Below are 25725 nucleotides of genomic sequence, written 5' to 3' on the forward strand. Positions count from 1 at the left end.
TTGATAAGCATGACCGGGACATATATTTTCTCGACACAACTTTCATGTTTCCCTTACGGGCAGGATGGGAGCTACCATCAGCTTTTTAACAAGGTTGTCTGTGATTGGTCCATGCCTGTATCCCTTTTGACAATCTGAGCGGTGACTTCTTCTATGCCTTTCTAAAAACGTCGGAAATCGGAAGAAAACCTTACTTCCGAAGGTGTATGCATCGTTATGAATTGGTTAGATTCAGACACGGAGGATGCTGAGATGAAACAATGGCTGTAGCCATGGTGATTTCAATTCTGCGACAGCAGAGAAAAATCAGTCTTTCTTATCCCAATTTAGGCAATATCTAATAGCATTGGCGACACTGCCGCTGGTCTACGTAAATAGCGCCCTCAGATCTCCTAAGAAATGTCATACATTGTTTACGCAGCTGCAAGTGCAAATCTTCGTAAGGAGAGAGCATTGATCAAGTGTACTTGAAGACCTAGCCAAAAAGTGATTTAGTAGGTGCAAAGCGAACAAAGTTTTCACAACAAGCCGTCGGTGATAATGCACTGAGAATGAGTTAGAAATATATTGTACAAGGGGTGGACATCAATAACGAGGCAGAGATAAAGACGCGTTGTTATTCAAGCACAGACATAAAGAATTCAACATAATCGTAAAGCCATAAGTTAATGAACCTGGAATTCAAATCTGATTCAATATTTCTAAGATAATATACACACGTGCGTCTGTGACCTTTGGAGTTTCATCAGACAGTAAGTTTTGGTATCGGAGGACGCGAAGTTGAATAACTTTGACGCTCAGTACAATAACTTTAGGTGTTATATTGGACGCTATTTGACCTTAGACCTCATAACACCTTTACATCAACACGGGAAAAAACGAGAGTAGATTTTACATTTTTTTAAAATATAAATGTAAACACTCGGTACGTTACGCTGTGAATAATGGTCATCCCAAAACCTGTGATTTTGAGTGAAATTATGCTGAACCACAATTCTACCACATGTACTGTGCCAGTCTGCTCGCGATCGCAGTGAGCGACAAGCATCCTCAAAATGCTTTGATTTCGACTCTTCTGGTAAAATTGGACCCAAAAAGTACATAATAAGGTTATTCACAAAATAACTAGATTTACATTCGCGTACACTGTATACATAATCTTATATTGAGGAAAGAATTGGCTTTGGCAACTCTTATAATGATTACACGTTTTGCAAAATCCCACCTAACTGTCAACTCTTTGGTACCGCTTCCCCCTTAACCTACATGTGTACAGCGTTTTTTAACTTTGGTTAAAGTCTACTTGTTTGTCTACCATGGTGAGAAATGATTATCACGCTAATCAGTTGCACTAGACAAATGGCACGGGTCCAAAAAGCAATAAAATCAATCGAGATCGATTCCTAACGATGATTTATACTCGGGTGATATGTTTCAACAAAGACACTGCTGACATTGCGCTGGAGTAACAGCATTCTATTGTTGTAACACAACCTCCGAAATGTCGCACTGTTCATTATTTATACCACAGTCCCTCCACCTACTGTGCTCATACTCACTGTTGGCATATTACCTAAAGTATGGAGTATCTGAAACGTTTTTTTAAAACTTTCTTCGACTATCTTTATTATTTTTGAACAACATACATGAAGATCTCAGAGCTTGTAGCCGTGAAAACGTGGGAAAAGATTAAGTGAATGATCTCTTCAAATCTGGTCTAGCTCCTCACCCTCTCATCGCTAAAAAATGGAAATACTGTTGGCATGTATGCTCTGCGTTCCTGTTAAGATTGAACCTTTTATGTTTCAGAAAAGATTGCATATCAGTGCAGTCTCTCCACCGATGAGGGACTGTGATTATCAGTGACTGTTCGTCATTCACTATTACGCCCTCTATCGGATGGATCTCCTGACGGCATCGTCAGATTCAATTTGACGAAGGCGGGTTGTCATAATGCTGAAATTGACAGTTGACTAAAGACGCTGAAACTGTTCTTAATGAGCATTGCCAGACACCTGTAATTGGGTACCATATATTGTATACACGGATTCAAATAGGAATATACCGTTGATAAGTAAGTGAACCAAAGCGTTGAAATACAACAAAAGAAGATTCTTGACCGTCGGTATGTTTTATAAGTGCTTATTTGACTTACATTGTAACCTTGAACTGTACCACACAACTCATACGTTCTTGAGAGTTCCAACTCACCGCTACTAGTGAGCTACATACGCCAACCGACCCGATGAAATAATACAACAAACTTTGTAAGTTGCAAAAAACGGACCATAGCTAGTTGATGTTGTACCCGTTGTCGTAACTGTTGATTTGTAAAATGTGGAAAACGTTTTGTTTCCAGTGTTTCTAACGGTTGGTGGCGGCTGTAACTTTTCGAGGCTCACGAACCATCGAAAATCAATGAAACCATGGTGATTAATTAGTTTATTGATGTCGAACTACATCAGCCACGCCTCGACACAAGAAAGCGTACCTTACATTGTCACATTGACTTATAATGGTTTATGCACTCAGAACTTCTAAAACTCTGCAATAAAATATCTGGAACGCAAAGAGCAGAACATTGATTGGTAAGTCAATGTGACACATTTATTTCCAACAAATTTTCTCATGGAGACGGTTGCTTACACCGTCCAACCATTGATATTGTTGCCGTAACGGCTTTGTGCACAGTACTTCCAAAACAGTTTTACTTCCATCACTCTAATGGAGAATGTATGTTCAATGTTATGCCTGTAAACTAATCATTTGTAAACAATTCGTGTCTACTGGACTTGTCAAACCACATTGTCATAGTCGGCACATATCGTCTGCAAGTTGATCGCTTCGGCCGCTGTAATATTACATACCGAAAATGATCTAATTCTTCAATGATTTACCTCGCCAAACAAAATCATTTGACCCAACTCGGCCATTTGACCCGATCAACATGCATGTGTATATAATACATTCTGTAACATTTCAAGTAGAAATGTGTAAAAATTGGCGACGACAGGTTCCATGCCAACATCAAAAAACATGTTTAAATGTAAGATCACTTTACTTGTAGAGGTAAGACATGTTGACATTTTGATTAATAGATTCACGATCTGATCAACGTCTTTTATTGGAAACGGCAGGCCAAGTGGAGATTAATAACTGTATCAAGAAGTAACATTGACGAGTTACCACTTTCCTAGTGCTGAGTGTGTGTGTGTTGTTGTTGTTGTTGTTATTGTTGTTGCTGCTGATGTTGTTGTTGTTGTTGTTGTTGTTGATGGCTACGCCTCCAATCAGATGGGTAGCCGTTAGCTACACATTGACCTGTAAGCAAAGCTACCACACCACGGCGTCTCTGATCACATAGCTCTGATGAGTAAATATGAACTACTGTAAATGTTAGAAGCTGATGTAAATTTCAAATATTAAAATTTGTATAAATACAATATGCCGTAGAGGGACCATGAAAATATATAAATGGCCAGTGGCAAAGCTTTAACTTTTAACGATTTTTTAGATTAGATTAGATTAGATTAGATTAGATTATACTTTATTGTCCTTTAGCGGAAATTTTTCTTTCGCTTCACCTACATATATACAATAAGACACACAAATAGAATCACATAGAAAACACAATAAAAGCTTACAAACGTAAACGTTAAAAATTGATACAGACTTATAAAAATAAAGACATCATGTAATGTGTAATCTAAAATGGGTGGAAACTTACAAATTACAAATTGTTGTTTGGTTTTGTTTTTTAATGGGTACTACAGATTCTTCTTCTAATGTTGATACATAGTATTGAGCCTGAATCGACCTTTACACGTGTAGACTGCATCGTTATCGTTGACAACTGGATTGTGGTCCGGATTAGAATTCAAATGCAATCAATAATAGTGCCTCTTACGCGGACGCATTGTTGACAAGCTAAATAGTTGGTGTTCCAACAATATTTTGACATATCTAACATCACTTTGTTTCATGTTGCCAAGTTTTAAAGGCTTCTTTAGCTAATTGATAAAGTGGCTGCAGCCCCTACTGAAACAGGAGCCACAGTCGCTCGAGAGCTATTCAGCTCTGGGACTATTCGCCCCATAGACGAGTGTACATAAGCGAGGGTTGTTTCTCGCTTATGTACACTCGTCTATGGGGCGAATAGTCCCAGAGCTGAATAGCTCTCGAGCGACTGTGCAGGAGCTTAAATTTTGTCTTCTCTCTCTCTCTCTCTCTCTCTCTCTCTCTCTCTCTCTCTCTCTCTCTCTCTCATATTAGGCAAAGAACCCTAAACATGCATGGATATGGCGCAAAATCGAGTCTTGAGAGTCGCTCCACATCACTGTCAAGGTAGCAGTGGCGAGTAAAGTGGAGAACAACGCCCCGTCTTGTGATTTCTATTGTCAGGGAGCTGGCCAGTAGATGACGGGTTTGTGATAAGAACTAACGACCATGGGAATAGTAGTCTCTAGATTTACTGGACTTGACATTGCTGTTCCAAAGCCAGAATATGTTGAAACTCAGAAACGTCTTACGGCTGTACCTGACCAGCTCGTGGACGAAAGCAGGACTGACATTAAAACTCTAAATCTGTCCAATAATTTCATAAATGACATACAAGAAGACATTATCGAGCTCAGTGGATTACGGTACGTAGATTTGAGTCACAATCGTCTCACTTGGATAGCCTACCAGTTCTTCGAGTTACCAAATCTAACTTACGTCAACTTGTCTGACAACAGTTTGACGGCAATATCTGGAATCGGAATGGCTTGTAAGTTACAGCATCTCGACATTAGCAAAAACCAATTCTCAAAACTATGGAAAGACGTCTTTACATTGCCAGATCTGAGAAACTTTCTTGTCGCAGACAACAAGTTATCTGTTATTCCAGTCGATGTTTCGAATTTAAAGAAGCTGCAATGTCTAGACTGGAGTCGTAACGGATTGACTTCACGCGGTCTGACCGCATTGTCAGACCTGCCTGTTAAACTTCGCTTATTGAAACTCGAAGCAGACAACTTACAAAATCCTGTTCTAACTGCCACAGTCATTGAAAACATCGCTTCACGACTCAAACTAATTAATCACTTGGATCTGAGAAACCAAAACATAGATATCGACGTTACGTCTGATGGAAAGGGATTTTTGCAAATCGTGACTGTTTTGTCTCAGCTTGCGTATCTCAACGTCGAAGGTAATCATATCAAGGTTTTACCAGATACTTTTAGCAGACTTGTATGCCTCAGAACGTGTGTACTCACAAACAATCAAATCGAAAAACTCGACGCTTCTTCGCTCAAAGGCCTCAAAAATCTGAAGGTTTTATACTGCGACCAAAACCATGTACAGGACATCGCAGAAGTCCCATTCAATAACATGCCATTGAGTAAATTCTCTGCCAAGAACAACAAGATCTCGCATTTGCCGAAACAAGTAGAGCAACCCAACTTGGAGTCATTGCAGCTTGACTTCAACGACCTAAAAGACCTGACACACATTAACTTCTACAAAATGAAGAACCTCAAGAATCTTTCCCTTAAGGGCAACCAAATAGTATCTCTTCCAGAAAGTTTGTTCAAAACGAAACACCTTGAAGTTCTAGATCTGGAAGGGAACACAATATCAAACATTCCCAGTGACATGCATCTGGAAAACTTGAGGGTACTAAATCTATCGAAGAATAATCTGGAATATGTACCACAGCATCTCACCAGAATGAAAACATTGGAGACGATTGACCTATCTGGTAATAAGATTAAAGATGCGACACTACCCGATGGTAGAGGCACAGTTGTTGTTGATGGCAAGGCAGTTGAAAATGACATCCAATGTTGTGATGGTGGTGATGTTGAACTCGACAATATGCGGCTGAAACATGCAAGACTGAAGGATAATGAAATCGTACACATTCCGGAAATATGTCTTTCCAGTAACAGCCTTGAGGAGCTCGATATGGGCGGTAATAAACTGAAAGAGATTCCAGAAAAAATCAACGAACTTAAGAATCTGCAGTCTCTCAAACTTGATAGAAACAAACTTGTTGTCGTTCCGGCGCATGTGTTCGAGCATCCAACCCTGCGGGAACTAAGTGTCAATAAAAACCAAATACACACTGTTCACACGAAGAAACAAACTCAGGGAACGAAACAACAGCTGCAGACTTTGGACGTCAGTGAAAATTGCTTGAGATCTGTACCCAAGGCCATTGAAAGCGTCAAGAGTCTCAAACAGGTCAATATATCGGACAATCAGCTTTACTTTTTACCAACCGCACTGGCAAACCTGGAAGAGAAATCTGGGACGGATGTCGTCATCGGCGGCAACCTGTTGAGAGACGTTCCACATTCTGCTGAAACGACAAAGTTGACAGACATGATTCGACAGATGAAGACAGCACCTCATCTTAGCAAGATTGACAGAGGAAAGATATTTCTAGTTGGCTCGAAGGGTTCTGGCAAAGCAAATCTTATGAAGAAGTTCCTCAGGATGAGTGACAGAAAACCGGGCGACATTGACGGTGTGCAAGAGAATGGTAGAGAAGCGAACAATAGTGAAAATGGTGAAGACGGCGGGCAAGGAGAACAGACAGGTGATATGAATGCAAACAAGACAGAGAAGTCTACCATGAACGACAATGGCTACTCTAAAATAGTAGAGAGGCCAAGAACGGCCGATAAAGTGACAAAAGATGAATACAACAGAGGAGGAAATAATTTCTCATTCATGGAACGAACCATTTGGCCAATTACAGACAGTATCGATGTTGAGCTTACTTACTGTGGTGGTACTGGTAATGTTAACTCTGTATGTCCACTTTTCTATTCGATGAATTCCCTCTACCTGATCATTGTTAATTTACAACAGTATCAGATATATGGTTTTCAGGCCTGTGTTGGAGTGTGGTTGAAAGGCGTCGTTGCTTCAATTGGAGGGGATATAGTCGTTGCTGTTGTTGGTACCCATGCTGATAGACTTGAGGAAACCAAAGTGACCACCGCTTGTGATGACATCGCAAAGAACTTGGAGAAACTCTTCGGCGAGCTCAAACAGCGCCAACGCAAGGAACTGCTTTTGTTTTCTTCTCCAACAAAAGTCGTTGTCATCGGAAAGGGTCGGTATGAGGAGAACATCAAACAGTGCAGGGACACAATTTGCAAGCTTTTCCAAGACAAGGAGAAACAGCTACTGCCCATAAACATCTCATCTCTGTACAGGAATGGAAGCGCTCCAAATGTGTACAAACTGTTACAGTTTGAGAAACATCTGATCGAAACGAGAGATGATGACGATCAGCTGAAAAGAGTGAGACTCACCCTTTCAGAATTTGAAGAAATCGGAAATCAAGTCGGTCTCGCAAAGCAGGATATGGATGACGTCATCGCGTATCTGAAACGAATCGGTGTAATTCAACATTATGACGGGATATCAAGCCTTAAAGATTATATCTTCCACAACTTAGATTTCTTGAAAGATATCCTGCAGGCGATCTTTGAAAAGGAGCATTCTGAACTGCTCGACGTGAACAGCTTCCCTCCCGGCTATCGAGGTACCAAATTCACTATTGTCAGGGAAACCTTCGACAACAAAGCTATCTTATCCGAAGATGTCATACGAGAATGCATCCTTGGCCATTTGGAACTGGACCCGGATGTTATGTCTTTGGTGTGTGATGTTCTGACTGGCTTCAAAATTTGCTACGAGGTGAATCCGAAAGGAAACGAAGGGTCTTTCCTTCACTCTGAGGGTGTTACTGACGAACAATCACCGAGGGTGTTACGTTTCCCAGGATACCTCAAGACAGGGATGATTGCTCCGCTGAACTTCAAGCCGCTGTTGGAAACTCAGGTGGAGTTTCCATGGTTCTGTCCATCACGGCTTATGAGCGTGCTTGTCTGCACTGTTCATGAAAATGTCAGACAGGAATGGAAAGACAGTTTCCGCGCTTCATTCAATGGCACCACAATGCTGGTTGGTATGATTGGTGAACGAACGGGGACGGCCAAGTCTCTTTCGATAAAAACTGCAATGTCTGGCGACCTTGAGAACACTTTTGAAACCCTCAACAAGCAGTTCATAGACCAGCTTAGAGACTGCATCCGAATAACCTGGCCCTCGCTGACGTATTCCATCGCCTTGAAGGTAATCTGTCCGTCAGGTGTGGATTGTCGACAGGAACACCGCTCAGCTCAACACAATTGGAGGCCTTTTCCCCATGACTCTGGTGAAGTGGTGAAAATTTTCGAGGAGTGTCCACACAGAAGAGAAGGTAAGGGACCGTTCAGTTTTTACGGCCGGGGGGGCTGGCAAAATCCAGGGGGGGTCATCGTAATTTTGGAATCCGCAAAGGGGGGGTCATCGCTTTTTCACTGGTAGGAAAGGGGGGGTCACCACATTTTCAAAAACATAATACCAAAAATAAAGTTCACTTTATGCCATGGCCATGATCGACCCTCTTTACCGGCGGGCCGCCTTCGGCGGCCCACTACAATATTTACTTCATGCGATGGCCATGATCGACCCTCTTAACCGGCAGACGCCTTTGGCGGCCCACTCCAACTAGGTTTACTTCATGCGATGGCCATGATGAACCCTCTTTACCGGCGGGCCGCCTGCGGCGGCCCACTACAATAAATTGACTTTATGTAATACCCCACGGCAATCTTAATGGCCGCACGCCTTCAGCAGCCCTGTCCAGTAAAGTTTACTTTATGCAATAGCCATGATCGACCCTCTTTACCGGCGGGCCACCTTTGGTGGTCCACTAGAATAAAGTTGACTTTACGTTATGGCCCATGACCCTCTTAACCGGAGGGCTGCCTATGGTGAACCACTCCAATAAAGTTTACTTTATACAATGTCCATGGACATAAGTTGTCTATGGAAATGAAGTTAAAAATTGCCTTACAGTCGTCCTAATTAACAGACGTTTCAATGGATGTGGCTGAGAAGTTTGTGCACTGGCCTTTCTGCTACACGAATAAAGTGTGCCGCGTACCGGAGTTCAAATCCAAACCATGCGGGTAAATTTGACGAAATTTGACGAAAAATGCAGGGGGGGGGGGTCTATATTTTTTTGAACACCGCCGACAAGATTTTGCCGGTCTCCCCCCCCCAGGCCGTAAAAACTGAACGCTCCCTAAGCTTGACAATAGACCATAGCTTGGTTTGACTTATGATATCAGAACAGCGCAAAGAGAGTATTTCTCATTCGGAGAACACGAAAAAGCAAAGATGAATGGTGACAACCCAAAACTTTATCAAACAAGACCTATTAAAAAGATATGATATATCTTGTGAGAATAATTTGTTTTCACGAAACTTTTCTTTGCTGTAGGAATTACAAATAATGAGATGTAGAGAAATAATTGCAGCCTTGAGACATTAAGTAGTGTCTCTCTGTCAGCTGACTACAGCCTGCAAATGAGGATAGATGACTTTTCAAAGTTTTACTTGTAAGGCCATGTCAGATTTATGCCCTTTTACACTCCGATATCATCTGTGCACTTTTACCCAGCATGATAGTTATTTGTAGATCAGTGAGCCGAGCGAATTTTTAATATTTTTTTAGGTCATAGGTAACCGTGGTCCCTCGGACTGTTTTGCCGGGATGCAGACGAGGCAAAATAATCTTTTCCCCTTTTAGGCTAACCAGAAATATCACATATAAGATACATTTATACTGGTTATTGAATTCGACACTATATTTCTCAACAATAACAGAGGGAATTACATATACAGTCGGTGTTTGCACAGTCTCATTCAGAATCCCACATGCCCGCGAAAACCCGACGAAGGTACGTGTAGGGCGTAGCCAGCGACGGTATTGAAGTATTTGCAATGCAGAAGTATGAATTTGCCGAAATAAAAAGAAACCCAAATCGGGCAAAGTAGAAGCGGCGATTCCGATGAACAGTTTATTTTTTTCTTTCTGGCCTAAGTGGTATTCTTCCCAATTGCAATAATTGTAGCGCTGCGGGCCATGTGCCTGCTTCTTCTCTCGTGCTGGCTGTGTAGCGCGCTAGCACAGCCAACACGACAGAAGCGACGTACGGCCCGAGGGCTTCAATTACTGCATTCATATTCTCCCTGGAGTCGATTCCATACAACAATGTATAAAAGTGTATTCCATTAAAAGCCGTCACGAAAACTATTTAAATTCTTCTTCCTCAATCTGATAAATGTCATTCTTTTACTTTTACAGAAGTTGCCAGTCATGTTGTCGCAAGTAAGTAGTAAGAAATTATGAATTTATTTTATTTTATTTTATTAAACCTTATTTACATGTAACGAGGGTAGCCTGGTAAGCTTCAGTAAAGATGCTATCTTCCCCAGGGCCCTCGAATGTTTCCATTGTTAAAGAATGAAGACTTCCGTTAAAGAAAACACAGGCACACTATACCATCTTTCTTTTGTTTCTTATTTTGTGCAAGAACACTGTTAAAAATTACGCGTAATTTCAAATCTTTCTGACGTCAAAATAGGGATTGTTTTCTATGTCAAAGCAAAAGAGGTAAACAACAACAGTATGATTATTGATGTTATCCACAATGTCGTATTTGATGCCAGATTAAAATAATTGAAGATTTTGTAAGGATCTGACAGGCCTGAAACATAAATGAATTCATTCATAAATTACCAATGGAGAATATCCATTATCCTGTAATAGTATATTACGAACAATGTCCTCTGACAACATACCTACCAAACCCAACATATAAATGGTCTTGCCTTGTCCATATATCCCCCAGGGAGAGAAGTAGCCACAGCTCTGGATCTTATTCATTCAAAATTTGACGCAGCGAAGTGGAAAGACCTGGCTCCACATCTTGGAATACCGTTTGATAAAGTCAATGACATTGACAACCAAGAAAACTTGCGAAAGAAAGACAAACTTTGGCAACTTCTGCAGAGATGGAAGGACCGGATCCAGTCACCCGCACTGGTCACGCAGCAGATCGATAAAATGGTTAACGCCCTCAAGGTGATCGGAGAGCAACGTCTCGCAAATGAACTCTCGCAGATCGATATCGATAATTTGGACCTCACTACAGAGAACTGAGATGCATTGTTATTCTGAAATGTGAGTTTCCTGTTTAAATTCCCCAAAACCAGAATAGAAGACGCTTCAAAAGAAAATGCAAAGAATGGTTGCTTTCACCATTTATATGTTGTTTGATCGTGATAAACTAATTCAAATATTTGGAAATTGCTAAGTTTTCAGGGGAGTCACCATTTATTGCCTTTAAAGGCGATGGAAGAGTTGAAGGGGAGCTCTCAGAAAATCAAAAGCAAACGGGAAACTGCTCAAATACTTTTCATGCACCACTTATGCCAGGTAAAACGTAATCTTGGTGGTAAATTGATCTCTATTTAATCAATCAAGATATCATATTTATAGATGAGGATTTTTTACTTTGACTGAGTCTTTGCCTTGGAATATTAATATTATCATTACAATGTACTGATTTTGAAACTTTTATATCGCCACTTATCCTGTAGTGCTATTTTTGTATTGTTTTGCATTTACTTTGTAAAATTTCCTTTCTTTTTAATATTGACAAACAAGCTGTAGCTCAGGCTGGCAGGGAATGGTTGGAGTGTTGGAATTTTTCCTCATTTAACATTGATAATTAATTGATGAGTTCCACGTTATTGTACAAACACTGGATGATCAATTTGAATTGTACGACTCAGGATATTTAACTCATTGCAACTGGAAGAAAAGCAGTGAAGTCAGGAAAAATAGTTGCATCGAGTTTTGTCTTATAGCCAGGGCCAGAAAGAGATCTCTATCTCTGGCATGTTATTTACAGTTTATCCAACCACAATTATACACAGGAAGAAGAATACATACGAAGAGACAAAGCATTTCAGACACATGTACTTTTCAGAGTACAGCCACTTAGTAATTGTGATTGGTTGCGTCAAGTATGTTATGCATACCAATTGTTTATAGATCTAAAGAGTTTTACAGTATAGCTGTACATAGTTTTACAGTTTTACAGTATTTACTTATTTCCACGGTAATGAACTACATGTGATCTTGGTAATTCTAAGCCGTTTGTTTGTATTCATGAATAGGTATCTCTCAAAAGTATGTCAAATTCATGTTTTAGGTGAGATTCTTACCGCAAAATGTACCGTTTTATGTAAGATCCACAGCACGTCTCTATTCAATGAATGAAATGCCTTATCTGAAGTATAGAAGACAGATAAGGGAGCCGTCATTATTTACGGCCTGGGGGTAGGAGAAATGTGAGGGGTTGCTCAAAATGTGGAGAGGAAAAAGGAGGGTTACTCAATTTTTGTGCGAAATAAATTGAAATTCCTCTCAGATTGCACCATTGCACACATCATTTCTCAAAAATTTCACAGGATCAAGGACAAAACTGAACTGTTGTGAATTCACACCTTTATTATCACAGAAACATATATTTAATTGACCATTCAGACATTTAACCATACCGTATTCAGGCTTTTCATTAAAAACTGGCAGATGGAGAAATGAGACACAAGAAGATCACGGATTTTCCATTCCTGCATATTCTTTGGTCTTCAGTCTCTGGCAAACTGAGAACTGTTTTTCACAAAATGTATTGTCATTGTTTGGTTGTTGAATATTGTGACTCAAACACTGATCATGCAAAAAATGTAATAAAAATATCAGTGTTCAATGTTATTTTCAAACAATTTTACCGAGTGCAAAATAAATTGAAACACCTCTCAAATTGCACCATTACACACATCAATTTCTCAAAATTTTCGATACCAGAGGAGGAACCCCCCTCTCGTGCTCCCCTCCCCTTGGGATGTTCTAACAGTCGAGTCCCCTCTGATGCTTTCTCCTCAGCCTCTGGTGTGGTTTCCCCTGTACTTTCAAATTCTGCCCAGTCAGATATCCTAGTGAAAACTCTGTCATTTTTGCCCATCCCAAAGTAAACAATACCATATGGTCGGATACTGGTTATAGCATGAGCTTTTATATCTGTATTTTGTTGTCACTTTGAGTTTCATTTTGTTGGTTTCACCTTTTTCAACTGTCATGAGATAACCGATGATAGTCTCGCAGGGTACGTAAGGATTTGAAAGGTCTTTACTTTTGCTGTATTTTTGTAAATTTTACAAATACATGCATTGGTATTTAACTTTTCTAAGTGGGGGTCAGTCAAAATTTATAAGTTAGGGGGTTACTCAAATTTATCATGGTTGGCAGGGGGAGGGGTACTCGAAATTTCGAAGTTTCAGAAGAAATTCCTCCGACCCCCTCCTAGGCCGTAAATAATGACTGCTCCCTAATACCCTACACTGACGAAGTCAAGATATGATCAAACAGAAACTGGTATACGATTTGATGAAAACTGGTAATCATTATCAGAAGCAACACACATTCATCATTTCTAAAAACCCTAGGTCCTAGATTTACTTACCGTAATAAATATTTTTATAGGACCTTTGTGATACAGATAGTTTTCAATCGGATTCGAACCCACAACATACGGCATCAGTCGCCTAGCTGAGAATAAACGACAAAAATGTTAAGGTATTAAACATAAATTCCGGGCCATGGTTTTCGACAAAACATTTTAACAAAAGAGTTTGAATATTATATGAATATGTGGGCCGTCACTGTTGATTTAACCGATTTATTTCGAGCCGTAATAGCGCCCTCAAACTGACGGCGAGCAATTCTGTATTTCGATTGACAAGCATTGACAAGCAATAAATGTTGCCTAACAAAAATCTATCAATTTCAATTTAACTGAATTTTTTATTTCATTTGATATTCTTGCTTTCTTCAATAATGTTGTTATTACTCTGAAAGTTGTTTTGTTAGGCCAAAAAAAGAAATGTTTCTGGTCAGCGCGCGCGTCACTTAAACAACAGCGCGTCACCCTTTTTTCCTGTTCTGTGGCCGGCGGCCGCGGCAAACTACGTACTGCTTCAGCTAGCTATAAATCAAGTTTAAGGGTCACTGGACACTGGTGGCGTAAGACAATTCTTTGGGGCGCATGATCAGTGACTGCATGAACAGTATATATGTGACTATATTGATAACACTATAAAACTGACCCACCTCCCTCTGGAAATAAAATAAAAAAATTCGCGTCGCCACACCATTTTTTAAAGAAAGGCCGTACCAGAAACATTTCTTCTTTTTGGCCTTACTCATATTAGTCAATATAAAGATAGATCAGCTGATAATATCCGGCTACCAATCTGATGGAGCTGAGTTGACAACCCCTTAAAATCGTGATATCGCACTTCATTTGATCCCATCCGACTATAATCTCCAGGAAACGTAAAGACAAAATATTGAAAATAGTTCTAGCTAGCTTTAAGAGTCTGTTTTGTTCAACAACATTCTGTGAACACATTCAGACCTACTGATATGTTAGTACAGTGACATACTAGTTTTGCATAGACTTCCACTTGCAAGAAACTAAAGGTGTACAGTCACCTGTAATCTAAATATGCCCATATATGGTCAAAAGGGGCGTTCCTTGGACCCATGCATATTTCCTTTCTCCGATGAATAACCCTGCATGTTGAATAATAGTCCGTAAAATTCTCCAGGACTACCTGCATGTCGTTGTTTGGACTCTTGGCTATCGCGCCAGTCGTCGCTCCGGTAACCAGCATGCTGACTTGAACAACCAGAAATATGTTTTGATTCTATGGAAGGTCTGTAAAGTATAGACACCCCCTCTACTGTCTACGGATAAAGACAGCAAAGCTAATGGTCCAGTTTAACATGTATTACATTAAAGCGTGAAATAATGTTAGAAATTACCAAATTCTAGAGTCTTTCGCCATAAAAGATGTCATAAACTCGCTCTATTGTCCGTCTTTTAGAGAAATCATGACAATATTTCAAATGAAAGGGAAATGTGAGGAATTCAGGAATGTTCGTAACAAATATGAAACAATGCGCAAATTATGATAAATATCTTTACTTAGAAGAAATTCCGAGTGATTACCTTCAACAAGCCAATAAAAAACTTGTTGTTTATCTCCGTTGACAGCTTGGTATCTACGATCGCTTTTCTTTGTTGTACGCAGGGTTAGTTTACGTTGTGTAGCCATGGCACCTAAAGGTCTTGTAGGGTCAGGCCTCACAATATCGATCATGTACTTCCGGGGAAAAAAAACCTGCAAGAAACAGCTTTGGTGTCTCTTAAGGAGCAGCTAGGTTTCAAACAGCTCCTGAATCAGTCACCTGATTATCAGTCGGTGTAATCTTGCACACATCGTACTTACGAGCAGAAGAGAGTGTTGCAAGAATGACGGAGCAAACTAATCGAGTTTCCCCACAACCGATGCAACTCGACCCTTTGAACGCGAATGTCGACGCTTCGCAACAGAGTGGCGTGTTCGTGAACGGCACCATGGCGTCCGGACCGTACGCCATGAAAGGCAAAATCTGGCTTTCGAGGGATCGCCTTACACGTGCAATCATGGGCAAACTTTTCTGTTTGGATCCACCGACGATACTTTTAAAATCAAGCCAAGGAAACGAAATGATAACTCCGGATTCAACAGGAGCTTTTCCTATCGAGAAGTTAGATCCACGCATAGAGTGGTTTTGTGAAGGCGAACCAGCGAGAAAGGTATTGGAAAAACTTGAAACATTGTTATGTTATTACACGTGCCTGGTTATGGGTGTTGACGTCCCATATGTTAAAACAATGGTTCACAAATGGTTCACTCTTAAGCACCGATAATCTATGTGATATGCAATTATAATTTATATTAAACACGATTTGACCTAATTGGGAGAATTACATGAGAGTAATTATGAGCAAAAGTGTGATGAAATCGAAATATTTATAGCTTAAATTTTACAAAATGCTAAAATAGTGTAAAATAGAAATATTGTTTTCATCAAACAAAACATACAAAAACACGTCGATTATTGTATATCCCTTTGATGGGATTCATTTCAATGAAAAACTTTTATTTTTGTGCAAATGTTTGAGAAATGAGACAAAATGCATGAAATGTCTGTAATTGAGGACTTTTAGTCGGAGCACGTTTGAGATGACCCTTACCCTTTCGTCGGTTTGGGCTTAATAAACACTCAATATACTCATGGCACATTTGAAATGACCCTGACTGACTAAACTGTAAATCCATGGAAAAAACTTCATTTTGGTTGAGGAAAAGAAACAAATCGAGATAAGAGCTTGTATGAAGAAAGAATAGACAATTTCATACAATTTGATTCAAATATAAATATTTTTCATATTTTTTGAACAATATTGCATTAGCCTAGGTAAGCATTATTGTATATTGTCATTCAATGATTCTTACCAATAATCTTTGCACACACCGCTAATTATAGTGCAATTTTAAAGATGGTAAGTCATTGTGGTGTAATATTCACATTTCTGAAATTCTTGAAAAATTGTGCTAATCCGATTATCCTAAGTTTCAATAATGTCATAAATGCACGCTCTGTCTCTCTGTCTCTCTCTGTCTCTGTCTGTCTGTCTGTCTCTCTCTCTCTCTCTCTCGCACACACACACACACACACACACACACACACACACACACACACACACACACACACACACACACACACACACACACACGGTGCACGAGGAAACCACCATTACAATCGTAATGCATGGCAACAGTGTGCAACTTAAAGTAAATAATCGATATTACTACGTTGTACTTTGTGCATTAAACCATGACAGACAGAAATCCAATCAGCTCGTTGTACCTCTGACTTCAATTCATATTCTGATCGGCTTACCTTTTATTGCACGCTTCCTGAATTAATAAAGTGTACTTATCATAGATTTCCTCTGATACTTAGTTGCAGACATCATCATCATCATGCACAGATGTTCAAGGCTAGCAATACTGATTTGACTCCTGTCTGTTTATGTATATTAAATATAATAAATGTATATTTATTTTAGGATTGAAAATCACTCAAGTAATCTTTCTCTCTCTCTCTCTCTCTCTCTCTCTCTCTCTCTCTCTCTCTCTCTCTCTCTCTCTGTTTTCTTTCGCAGTATGGTGTGTTTAATAGTTACACAACCGTGAAAACTGCCGCTGTTGGTATTTTAGATTTTGGGCTGTTTGTTACCCACATTGGTTTGGTCGTCAGTTTAATGGTTACAGATCACACATCTGTCTCAGAGGGCCTGCGGGAGTTTGCTATCGCAGCGATTGTCGGCTGTATCGTTTTAGAGTTAATCCTTGCCTTGTTGCTGTACTTGGTTGGTGTCGTTGACATTGATGAAGACGACGGCCAAGAAACCAAGGTTGCTATGTGTAACTGCTGCGGCTATGGACTGTATGAGAAAACACTTCGATACTGGAACAATGCGGTGACGTTTGCAGCTTGTTTCTTGAGCGGCGCATCTCTGGTGTCAACCATTGTATATGTGGTGATTTTGGTACAGAACGCATCCGCGACCAAAACCTAGTTATGCTTTTGTCCACTACGCATGTGTAACTTGAATAAAAACAATCGTATTACAGATCGCAACATTTTTGCGAAGTGTGAAGATTAATACAAAGAGAATAATTCTCTAAAAAGTGCTATCAAACTTTTTACTGTATCTCTTTATTTTCAGTGATCTATTCTAGAGAAAGCGTTCACTGGTTTCATTCGTTCCTCTATAGGCGTTGACTGCTGACGATAACATTATATTTCACAAACTGTCTCAGGTTTTAATAAAAGTTTGCGTGCCCACTATTGAAGGACATAACCCCCAAACGTATAAACATTATTCGCTCTTTCATCATGCGCATTTTACATACTGCCTTGGCTTAATAGTTATTTTTAGCGTTCATCTTAATTCATAATTGTGACACAGAGAGTTTACACAGTGTCATGTACAGATTGGTTTATTTTGTCTTTGTAATTTTATTTTCATGAATTTCTTTCGTTTTTGCTAAAATTTCATATAAACTCAGACGTGGTTGTCGTTGAAGCTAATTTTTATATCATTTGATTTATTATTTACTTTCCACTTAAAATACAATCCCCTGTGAACGATTGCCGGTGTAGATTTCAGGACTAGTGCACATTTTATATTGGTCCAATTTACGAATGAAATTTTGCACCATGAATCCATTTTTAAAAGAATCCCTCAGTTTAAGACTTTTTATTTATGAGCAGCCAAACAATCAGCGTTATGTGAGACAGAATGCAGATCTTGTGATGAACATGTTGCAATGGCCTGCGTCATGACACAAAGACGGCTGTGAACCTTCAGTGAAATAGGGCTGTTTCATGCTTTGTACTCAGGTGTGTTACAAGGCCTTCATTTGCAAGTATCTGTACAATTTGGCCCGGTGATTGACTCTGACAATCTTTTGACAACTTCAAAATATTTCCCATCGATAAACCTTGTAGCAGGCACTTAGATGCAATGTCGAATACAGCTCTATCGGTACAGTCATGTTTTTGTGATGTTGACCGATGATGACTTTGACAACCGGATCAGTTTACTATAATAGTTGGCTTAGGGATGGACCATTAGACTTGGGAGGGGGGTGGTCACAATGAAATTGTGAAATTTTTTTTTTTAACTATTGTAAATTTCTGAAATTTTTTTTTTTCCAATTGAGATTAGCTGTGCAAATTTTTTTTTTCAGAGTAAATTTTCAGATTTATAATTTTTTTTTAGTTCGTCGCTGTCTGAAGATAAAGAGGGCAAAGATGTGGTGCCAAGCACCACAAGCGGCCACGAAGCGGTCAGGGGGGGGGGGAAGGTCAGGAGAGGGGTGTCCCCTTGCTGCTGTTGGAGCTTTTGAAAAATAGAGATTAAAATGGTGTTATTTGGTGGCACTTGGGGAGTATTTTTGCGGGGGGAGGTCAGGAGGGGGTGTCCCCCTCCTGCCGTTGGAGCTTTTGAAAAATAGAGATTAAAATGGTGTTATTTGGTGGCACTTGGGGAGTATTTTTGCGGGGGGTGGTCAGGAGGGGGTGTCCCCCTCCTGCCGTTGGAGCTTTTGAAAAATAGAGATTAAAATGGTGTTATTTGGTGGCACTTGGGGAGTATTTTTGCGGGGGGTGGTCAGGAGGGGGTTCCCCCTCCTGCCGTTGGAGCTTTTGAAAATAGAGATAAAAATGGTGTTATTTGGTGGCACTTGGGGAGCATTTTTTTCGGATAACACATCTTCCTCTGAAACATGGTCTTCTTGCTCCTCAGTAGCTTCCTATAAGTTTTGAAAATTGACTATTTTGGTTTCCTGGCTTCCCTTTCTACTGCGTGGTGAAATGCCTACATTCACCCCACCAAACATCATGCATATCTCATGATTTACAATTGACTTTGACAAGCTGAGAAGCTAAAATAAGGTAAATAATATAGTTAAATTTGCATATTTGTGTTTTTAGAGCAATTGATGCACTTTTTTGATCAAACATCTATTTCGCTGTAACAGCATGTCCAAATTGATTGATGTGTATAGATGTGTTGAAATTTCAATATTTGTCTTTTTAGGGCAATTTATGCCATTCATGGTAAAAAAATCTGTATTCTCTGAAAGGGCTTGTCCAATTTCTTTGAAATTTGCTACACAAAACGATTATTCATGCAGATTTATTTAGTATTTGTTATCGAGTAACTTTCAAAGTTCAACCCTTTTGTGTGTTTTTGTGTTGGGATTTGTTGGATAGATGGCATTCTACGTAGTGTATTGTTGAATGTTAAAACATGTGTTGCTGTTGTTTTTTGAGTCTGTTTTTTGAGAAAAAAGAATTGAAAATGCCTTTTTAAAGGCAAAATAATACATAATTACTTGATATGTTGTTTTATCATTATTGACGTGTTTCTACTTGTTCAGCCATTCTTGCATTCATCATTGCAATAAAATGCTGTGAAAAAAATGAAACTGATGTAGCCTGCATCTGTTTACCTTGATCTTAAAAGGCAAATACAACTTTCTGTCTTGACAACCATACCATAGTTTCAATGTTTTACCTAGTGTACCTGCTTGGTTTGTACGCAGGAAACAAGTAGAAAACAGGCTCTATAATTTCATAATTTTCAAGTGATCAGAATACAAAAGTCCTGAAAAGCTAAGATAATCACAACTTCCAGTATAAGGGATACAGTCACTCTAAATGTATAAATTACAATTAAAAATGTGCCTGGAGGATGTACTAAAAAATACAGAAAGTTGCTTTCTGTCGGTAAAATCTAAAAAAAAATTCAAAATTTTAAAGACTTTTGCAGATTTTTACGCCTTTGTCTTCTGATTTTTTTTTTATTTTGCAAACTAGTTTGAAGATTTTTTTTTCCTAACTTTTTGCTCTGAAAATTTTTTTTTTCTGTTTTTGACCACCCCCCTCCCAAGATCTAATGGTCCGTCCCTTAGAGCTTACAGACTGATAGTGTATATGGGGTGTTAACTAGATAACTCATAAAAGCGGAACAGCTACTAATAACAGTTAGGTGTGTACTTGCTTAAGAACAGATATACTTGATTAAAATAGTTTTAAATTATGCCTTGTTTTATAAAAATCGCTGAAAGGCACGAAGTAGACATCACGCTGAAAGTGGCCGTGACATTTCAGCGCATGCTTCCTGTGACTGCTCGGATAATAAATGAAAACAGACACACAATAGGTCATCGCATTAAGGAAGCGTTCACAGTGCCATCAGAGTGAAACAACTTGAACTGTTTTAGAAAACAAACGACTTTTTAAATAGAATTAAATAAAAAAGGCTTCCTTGGTACATGCATGCCAACACCAAAGCTCACACACAGAGGCAAGATGCCGTATCTCAAATTTAGATATTCGAAATTTGTTGTAATTTGAAGCACAGAAAGTAAAATCAAAAGATCCTATAGCGTAGTTCCGTGTACTCTGAGAACCCTTTGTGTGTTCTTACACGCCTTACAGTTATGCTCAACGGAAAGTAGACGATGAGATTAAATGATACCTTACTCAATTACTAATTTACATCAGACACTTTATTTCTAAAACTACACTAGTACCTCACAATATTGCTTGCGAGCGGCAAGTTCTCAAAGACAAGAATAACAAATACCAAACCTAAATGATTCCTTAACATAACAGTCGCTTGCCTGCTTCTCTGCCGACATGAGTGCCTTATCTCTTTCCACTGGTTTATTGCCGTAATCTTATACCACGATACTAATTACACAACGACAAAAAGACAACTGTAGTTCTTGCTGAAATGAACGTCATCGCCGGGGTAGACCGCCGACATTGTTGAGACACTGCTCAGTAAGTGTCAAGTAGATTGGATTTTTCAATCTTTCAAATCATGACTTCTGCTTTTGCCAATTTTCATTTTCTTTGACACTAAAATACCTTAAAACAGATTACCCCTAATTCTTTGTATGAAAATGCCTCGACCTAACCCCCCTAATTCTTTGTAAAACAGGTCCACACTTACGATTGATAACAATGGGTATTTTGCCAAACCATGGTGGTGAAAATGTTACAATCAACTGCCACTCTGTAATTTGTGCTAGAGTGAAGATAAGTGTGGACAAAAACATTTGGATAAAACTGACTTAATTTGGCAATGTTATCACGCATGGGGGTCTCTAGCTATGTACCATATCGCCAACTTTACAATTACCTAAGCTACTGATGATTAATGTGAAATACTGTCTATGTGTCCACTGTTCTGTGTGTCTCTTCTAGCAGTCAAACAGTGGTGCAACTATTCTCATGCATACTCTTCCAAGTACATTTGATTGGGATGTTTAACGTTTTGTGTTTATTATATCCAATCAAATGAGACTTTGTCTATCTGTTATTCAATGGCTCAAAATTGATGAGGGTCAATTACAGATTTGTATAATCCTCTACAAGATTTACTCGCCAAACCAGAGAAACCATATAATTATTGTCTGTCTCAAGATATCTTTGCAAGAGCTTTTCAGACAAAACGTTTGATTCATGAATGATGAAGATGTTTCATTATTTGCCTTTTATATATCTCTTTGAGAGGCATATATGTTACTTCATGCTTCAGCCAACTTACAGTTGTCTTTTTGTCGCTGTGTAATTAGTATCGTGGTATAAGATTACGGCAATAAACCAGTGGAAAGAGATAAGGCACTCATGTCGGCAGAGAAGCAGGCAAGCGACTGTTATGTTAAGGAATCATTTAGGTCTGGTATTTGTTATTCTTGTCTTTGAGAACTTGCCGCTCGCAAGCAATATTGTGAGGTACTAGTGTAGTTTTAGAAATAAAGTGTCTGATGTAAATTAGTAATTGAGTAAGGTATCATTTAATCTCATCGTCTACTTTCCGTTGAGCATAACTGTAAGATTTCTATGACAAGCTCTTTCTTTACTTGATAGTATGTGACATGGCATGACAAAACATTCAAGTATACGGCAGTTTTAGACTTTCGTCAAACTTCCTTACTCTCATGACTTCTGCCAAACACTGTGTCATGTGCCTAGATTACCTCCATAGATATTATGTTTTCAATTGTATGTTAATTTAGCACTCAATAAAGACATAAATACAATGTAACAAAATGGAATTTTGTTTCTGATGGTCCATTCTGTTTATTTCTGCTGCAAGTGCGTGTCGCATGTAGGTGGTCTACGCTTGCCAATAGATTTCATTTTGGGAGGATTGTGAATTCAAAATTATCATTTGATGGCGTTTTCAGCGAAAATTGATGGAAAATGGCTGTGTTTTCCGCATGACAAAGTATTCGTCGGTCACTTGACTCAGACCATAGTGTGAACTAATTCAATGCTCGACTCGTAAACAAAGTCGGTATCTAAGGCTTTCATGCTGGCACATCGATGTACACACCGTTTGTAGTCTTTTACGTTTAGTCATCCGAGTGCACAGCTTTCGTACGATAAAACTCCCTGTTTGTCAGACCGTAACGAATAAAAGAAAATGTATACAACTATTTTTTGCGTTGTCATGGCAGCTGAAGGCAAAGGTCTCGCTTCCTTGAAGGTACACAATAGCAGTATTGTGTTCCTCAGCCAAAGGTGAAAGTCTGTTAGGCATGTATATCTTGGCAATACTCGCAGATATTCTGGTCCTGGCAGACTGGGAGATCTTTTCGGATCTGTGTAGTGCAGCAAACAGACTGCGACGCTAGGCACAATGGCCGAATTCAATCAAGTTAGCCCAGATACGGCTACTGGTTTGACTGTAAGCGGCGTCCTGGCGCATGGACCGTACGTCATGAACAGCAAGATATGGCTTCCAAAAACCAAACTTACCCGCACATTTTTAGGAGACCTCTTCTGTCTCGACTCGAACACCATCCTTTTGAGATCCAGGGAAACAAACATCGTAGTTTTACCCGAACGTGGAGACGTATTCCCGATTGAGCAGTTGGATCCAAAAAACGAATGGCAGTGTGACGGGGAACCAAAACGCCGGGTAAAAAATCATATTGTTAAATAATTGTTTATTCTGTAAGCTCAAATACCATCTCAAATACCATACCATTTTGTAGTCACTGTAGCACAGTATTTAAGCTTAGTATCAAGTTCAGCCAAATTGATGGCGTCTTTTCTTGTCACGAGTTTAGTTTCACCACAGGGAACTTAGTAATCTTGTTGTTGTTGTTGTTGTTGTTGTTGTTGTTGATGGTGGTGATGATGATGATGATGATGACGATAATAAAAATATTAAAAACAATGTCTCATTCCTCGCTGTTGTTTGTCGATGTTGTAGATAATTGTAAAAGAAAACCGTAATCGTGACCAAAAAACGACGTAGGTCGCCCAACGTCACTCCTGTCCTACTATACATAGTATAGTATATGTATAGTAGGACAGGAGTGACGTTGGGCGACCTACGTCGTTTTTTGGTCACGATTACGGTTTTCTTTTACAATTATCTACAACATCGACAAACAACAGCGAGGAATGAGACATTGTTTTTTAATATTTTTTATTATCGTCATCATCATCATCATCATCACCACTATCAACAACACAACAACAACAACAACAACAACAAAACAACAACAACAACAAGATTACTAAGTTCCCTGTGGTTTCACTGCAATGCAGGGTGACTTGTAGTTTTAACACAGAGAGGTTATGCAGGTAGAGCACGGACTGGATGTCATCTTGTTGTTGCACCAAAATATTGCGTCTGTAGGAATTTGAACATCTGAATGTTCTTAACTTCACTACAGACATATGCTCGGTAAAAACTAATAAATAAACAATAAGATAAACTGATACTCACGTAATCACCAACAGAAACTTGATCGAAATATGCCACAAGGACATCATAGCTGTGATGTATTCAAAATTTTTTGTTGATATCTGAATTTACGTGTTGTTTGTTCTTGAGGACAGACGTGTGTGTGTATGTATGTATGTATGTATGTATGTATGTATGTATGTATGTATGTATGTATGTATGTATTTTAACATATCTGTCACTTCATAATATATCTGGCAACACCCTTTTCAGGGGCGGTTTATTTGAATGCTGACTAATGTGTTGAGTTGCGTTTCTTTCTTTCAGTTTGGTCTGAGGATAAACAAATACGCATCAATGAAGATAGCAAGTGCGGGTATTCTCGCTTTTGCTCTTTTCATCACTCATATGGGATTACTTGTCTCTCTGTTGGTGTCCGGCAACAACGATATCTCTGAAGGTCTATGGCACTTTGCTATTGCTAGCATGGTTGTCTGTATCTTTTTGGAACTCCTTCTCGCCCTCCTATTGTTTCTAATTGGAACCGTGGACGTCGATGCTGATGAAGGCCAGGAGACCTATGTTGCTATGTGTCACTGCTTCTCCAAAGGGTTATACAGGAAGACATTGCGTTACTGGAACAATGCAACAACGTTTGCGGCTTGCTTTCTCAGTGGCGTCTCCCTGGTATCAACCATCACATACGTCGTCTACATGGTACAGAACGAATCGCAGTCGTAAGCCATTTTGACTTGGAGAAGAAAAATGGTTTAAATGGTTATCACCCGGGGTTATCACAAGCAGGAAGTTTACTGAACTTGATTGTAAACAAACAGAACCGAATTCAGCAGTTACTGCATACGGCGAACATAAAAACTATTATTCGTAGCGAATTTTGTCCAGTATCCGTGCCTCAAATCGACGTAAGGTCTGTTAGAGCTCTGAATTGTTTTTTTTTTCAGGTATTTCGAAAGACAATCTACACTGTGGATAAAATTTTATCGGGGCGTCTGGTGTAAACTCAATGAGTCATTTGACACAAAGTATATCATTCGCCCTCGTTTTGACCCGAAATCACTGAAGCATATTTTGAAACTTGAAAGTGTAACTGTAAGCGGAGTGAACATTGGATTGACAAACAAAGGATGACATTTCTTAAAGCGACAAAGTCGGCCATTTTTCATGATTTTTTTGGATGCGAGATACTACATATTTTGTTGACTTGTTGAAATATACTGATTGAATGGGTGACCATGCATATATTCGACCCCGGTTTTAGACACGATACATAAAATCATTGCGAAAATGAATTAATGGTCATGACTATTAATTCATTTTTGCACTGGTTTCATTTAATTTCTGTAAAACTGGGATCGAATATATGCATGGTCACCCATTTATTCAGTATCTTTCAACATGTCAAACAATATAAGTAGTATCTTGCATCAAACAAAATTCATGAAAATGGCCGACTTTGTCCCTTTATTTCTTGCAGTAATTACTTTTTACTGGAATTAAATCATTGAATAACTAGTCTCAAAGTCTTGGGCTGCGTTCACAATAACGGTTGGGGAGGGGC

At 39.2% G+C, this 25725-nt stretch overlaps 1 protein-coding gene and 1 long non-coding RNA gene across 2 annotated transcripts; both read left to right on the plus strand.

Annotated features, from left to right (window-relative positions):
* Nucleotides 1–4272: 4272 nt before the first annotated feature.
* LOC139148933 (malignant fibrous histiocytoma-amplified sequence 1 homolog) lies at nucleotides 4273–12728 on the plus strand. The gene is made up of 3 exons (XM_070720388.1): nucleotides 4273–8263; nucleotides 10199–10222; nucleotides 10746–12728. Exons 1-3 carry the CDS (start codon nucleotides 4447–4449, stop codon nucleotides 11054–11056), a joined length of 4152 nt encoding a protein of 1383 aa, XP_070576489.1. The 5' UTR covers nucleotides 4273–4446; the 3' UTR covers nucleotides 11057–12728.
* A 2330-nt stretch (nucleotides 12729–15058) lies between these two features.
* On the plus strand, nucleotides 15059–22500 carry LOC139148944 (uncharacterized). Its single transcript, XR_011556044.1, has 3 exons — nucleotides 15059–15605; nucleotides 17022–20871; nucleotides 22280–22500. It is a non-coding gene; the product is annotated as an uncharacterized lncRNA (long non-coding RNA).
* Nucleotides 22501–25725: the final 3225 nt, after the last annotated feature.

The sequence above is a fragment of the Ptychodera flava genome, chromosome 14, assembly GCF_041260155.1.
Source record: "Ptychodera flava strain L36383 chromosome 14, AS_Pfla_20210202, whole genome shotgun sequence".
Lineage (NCBI taxonomy): Eukaryota > Metazoa > Hemichordata > Enteropneusta > Ptychoderidae > Ptychodera > Ptychodera flava.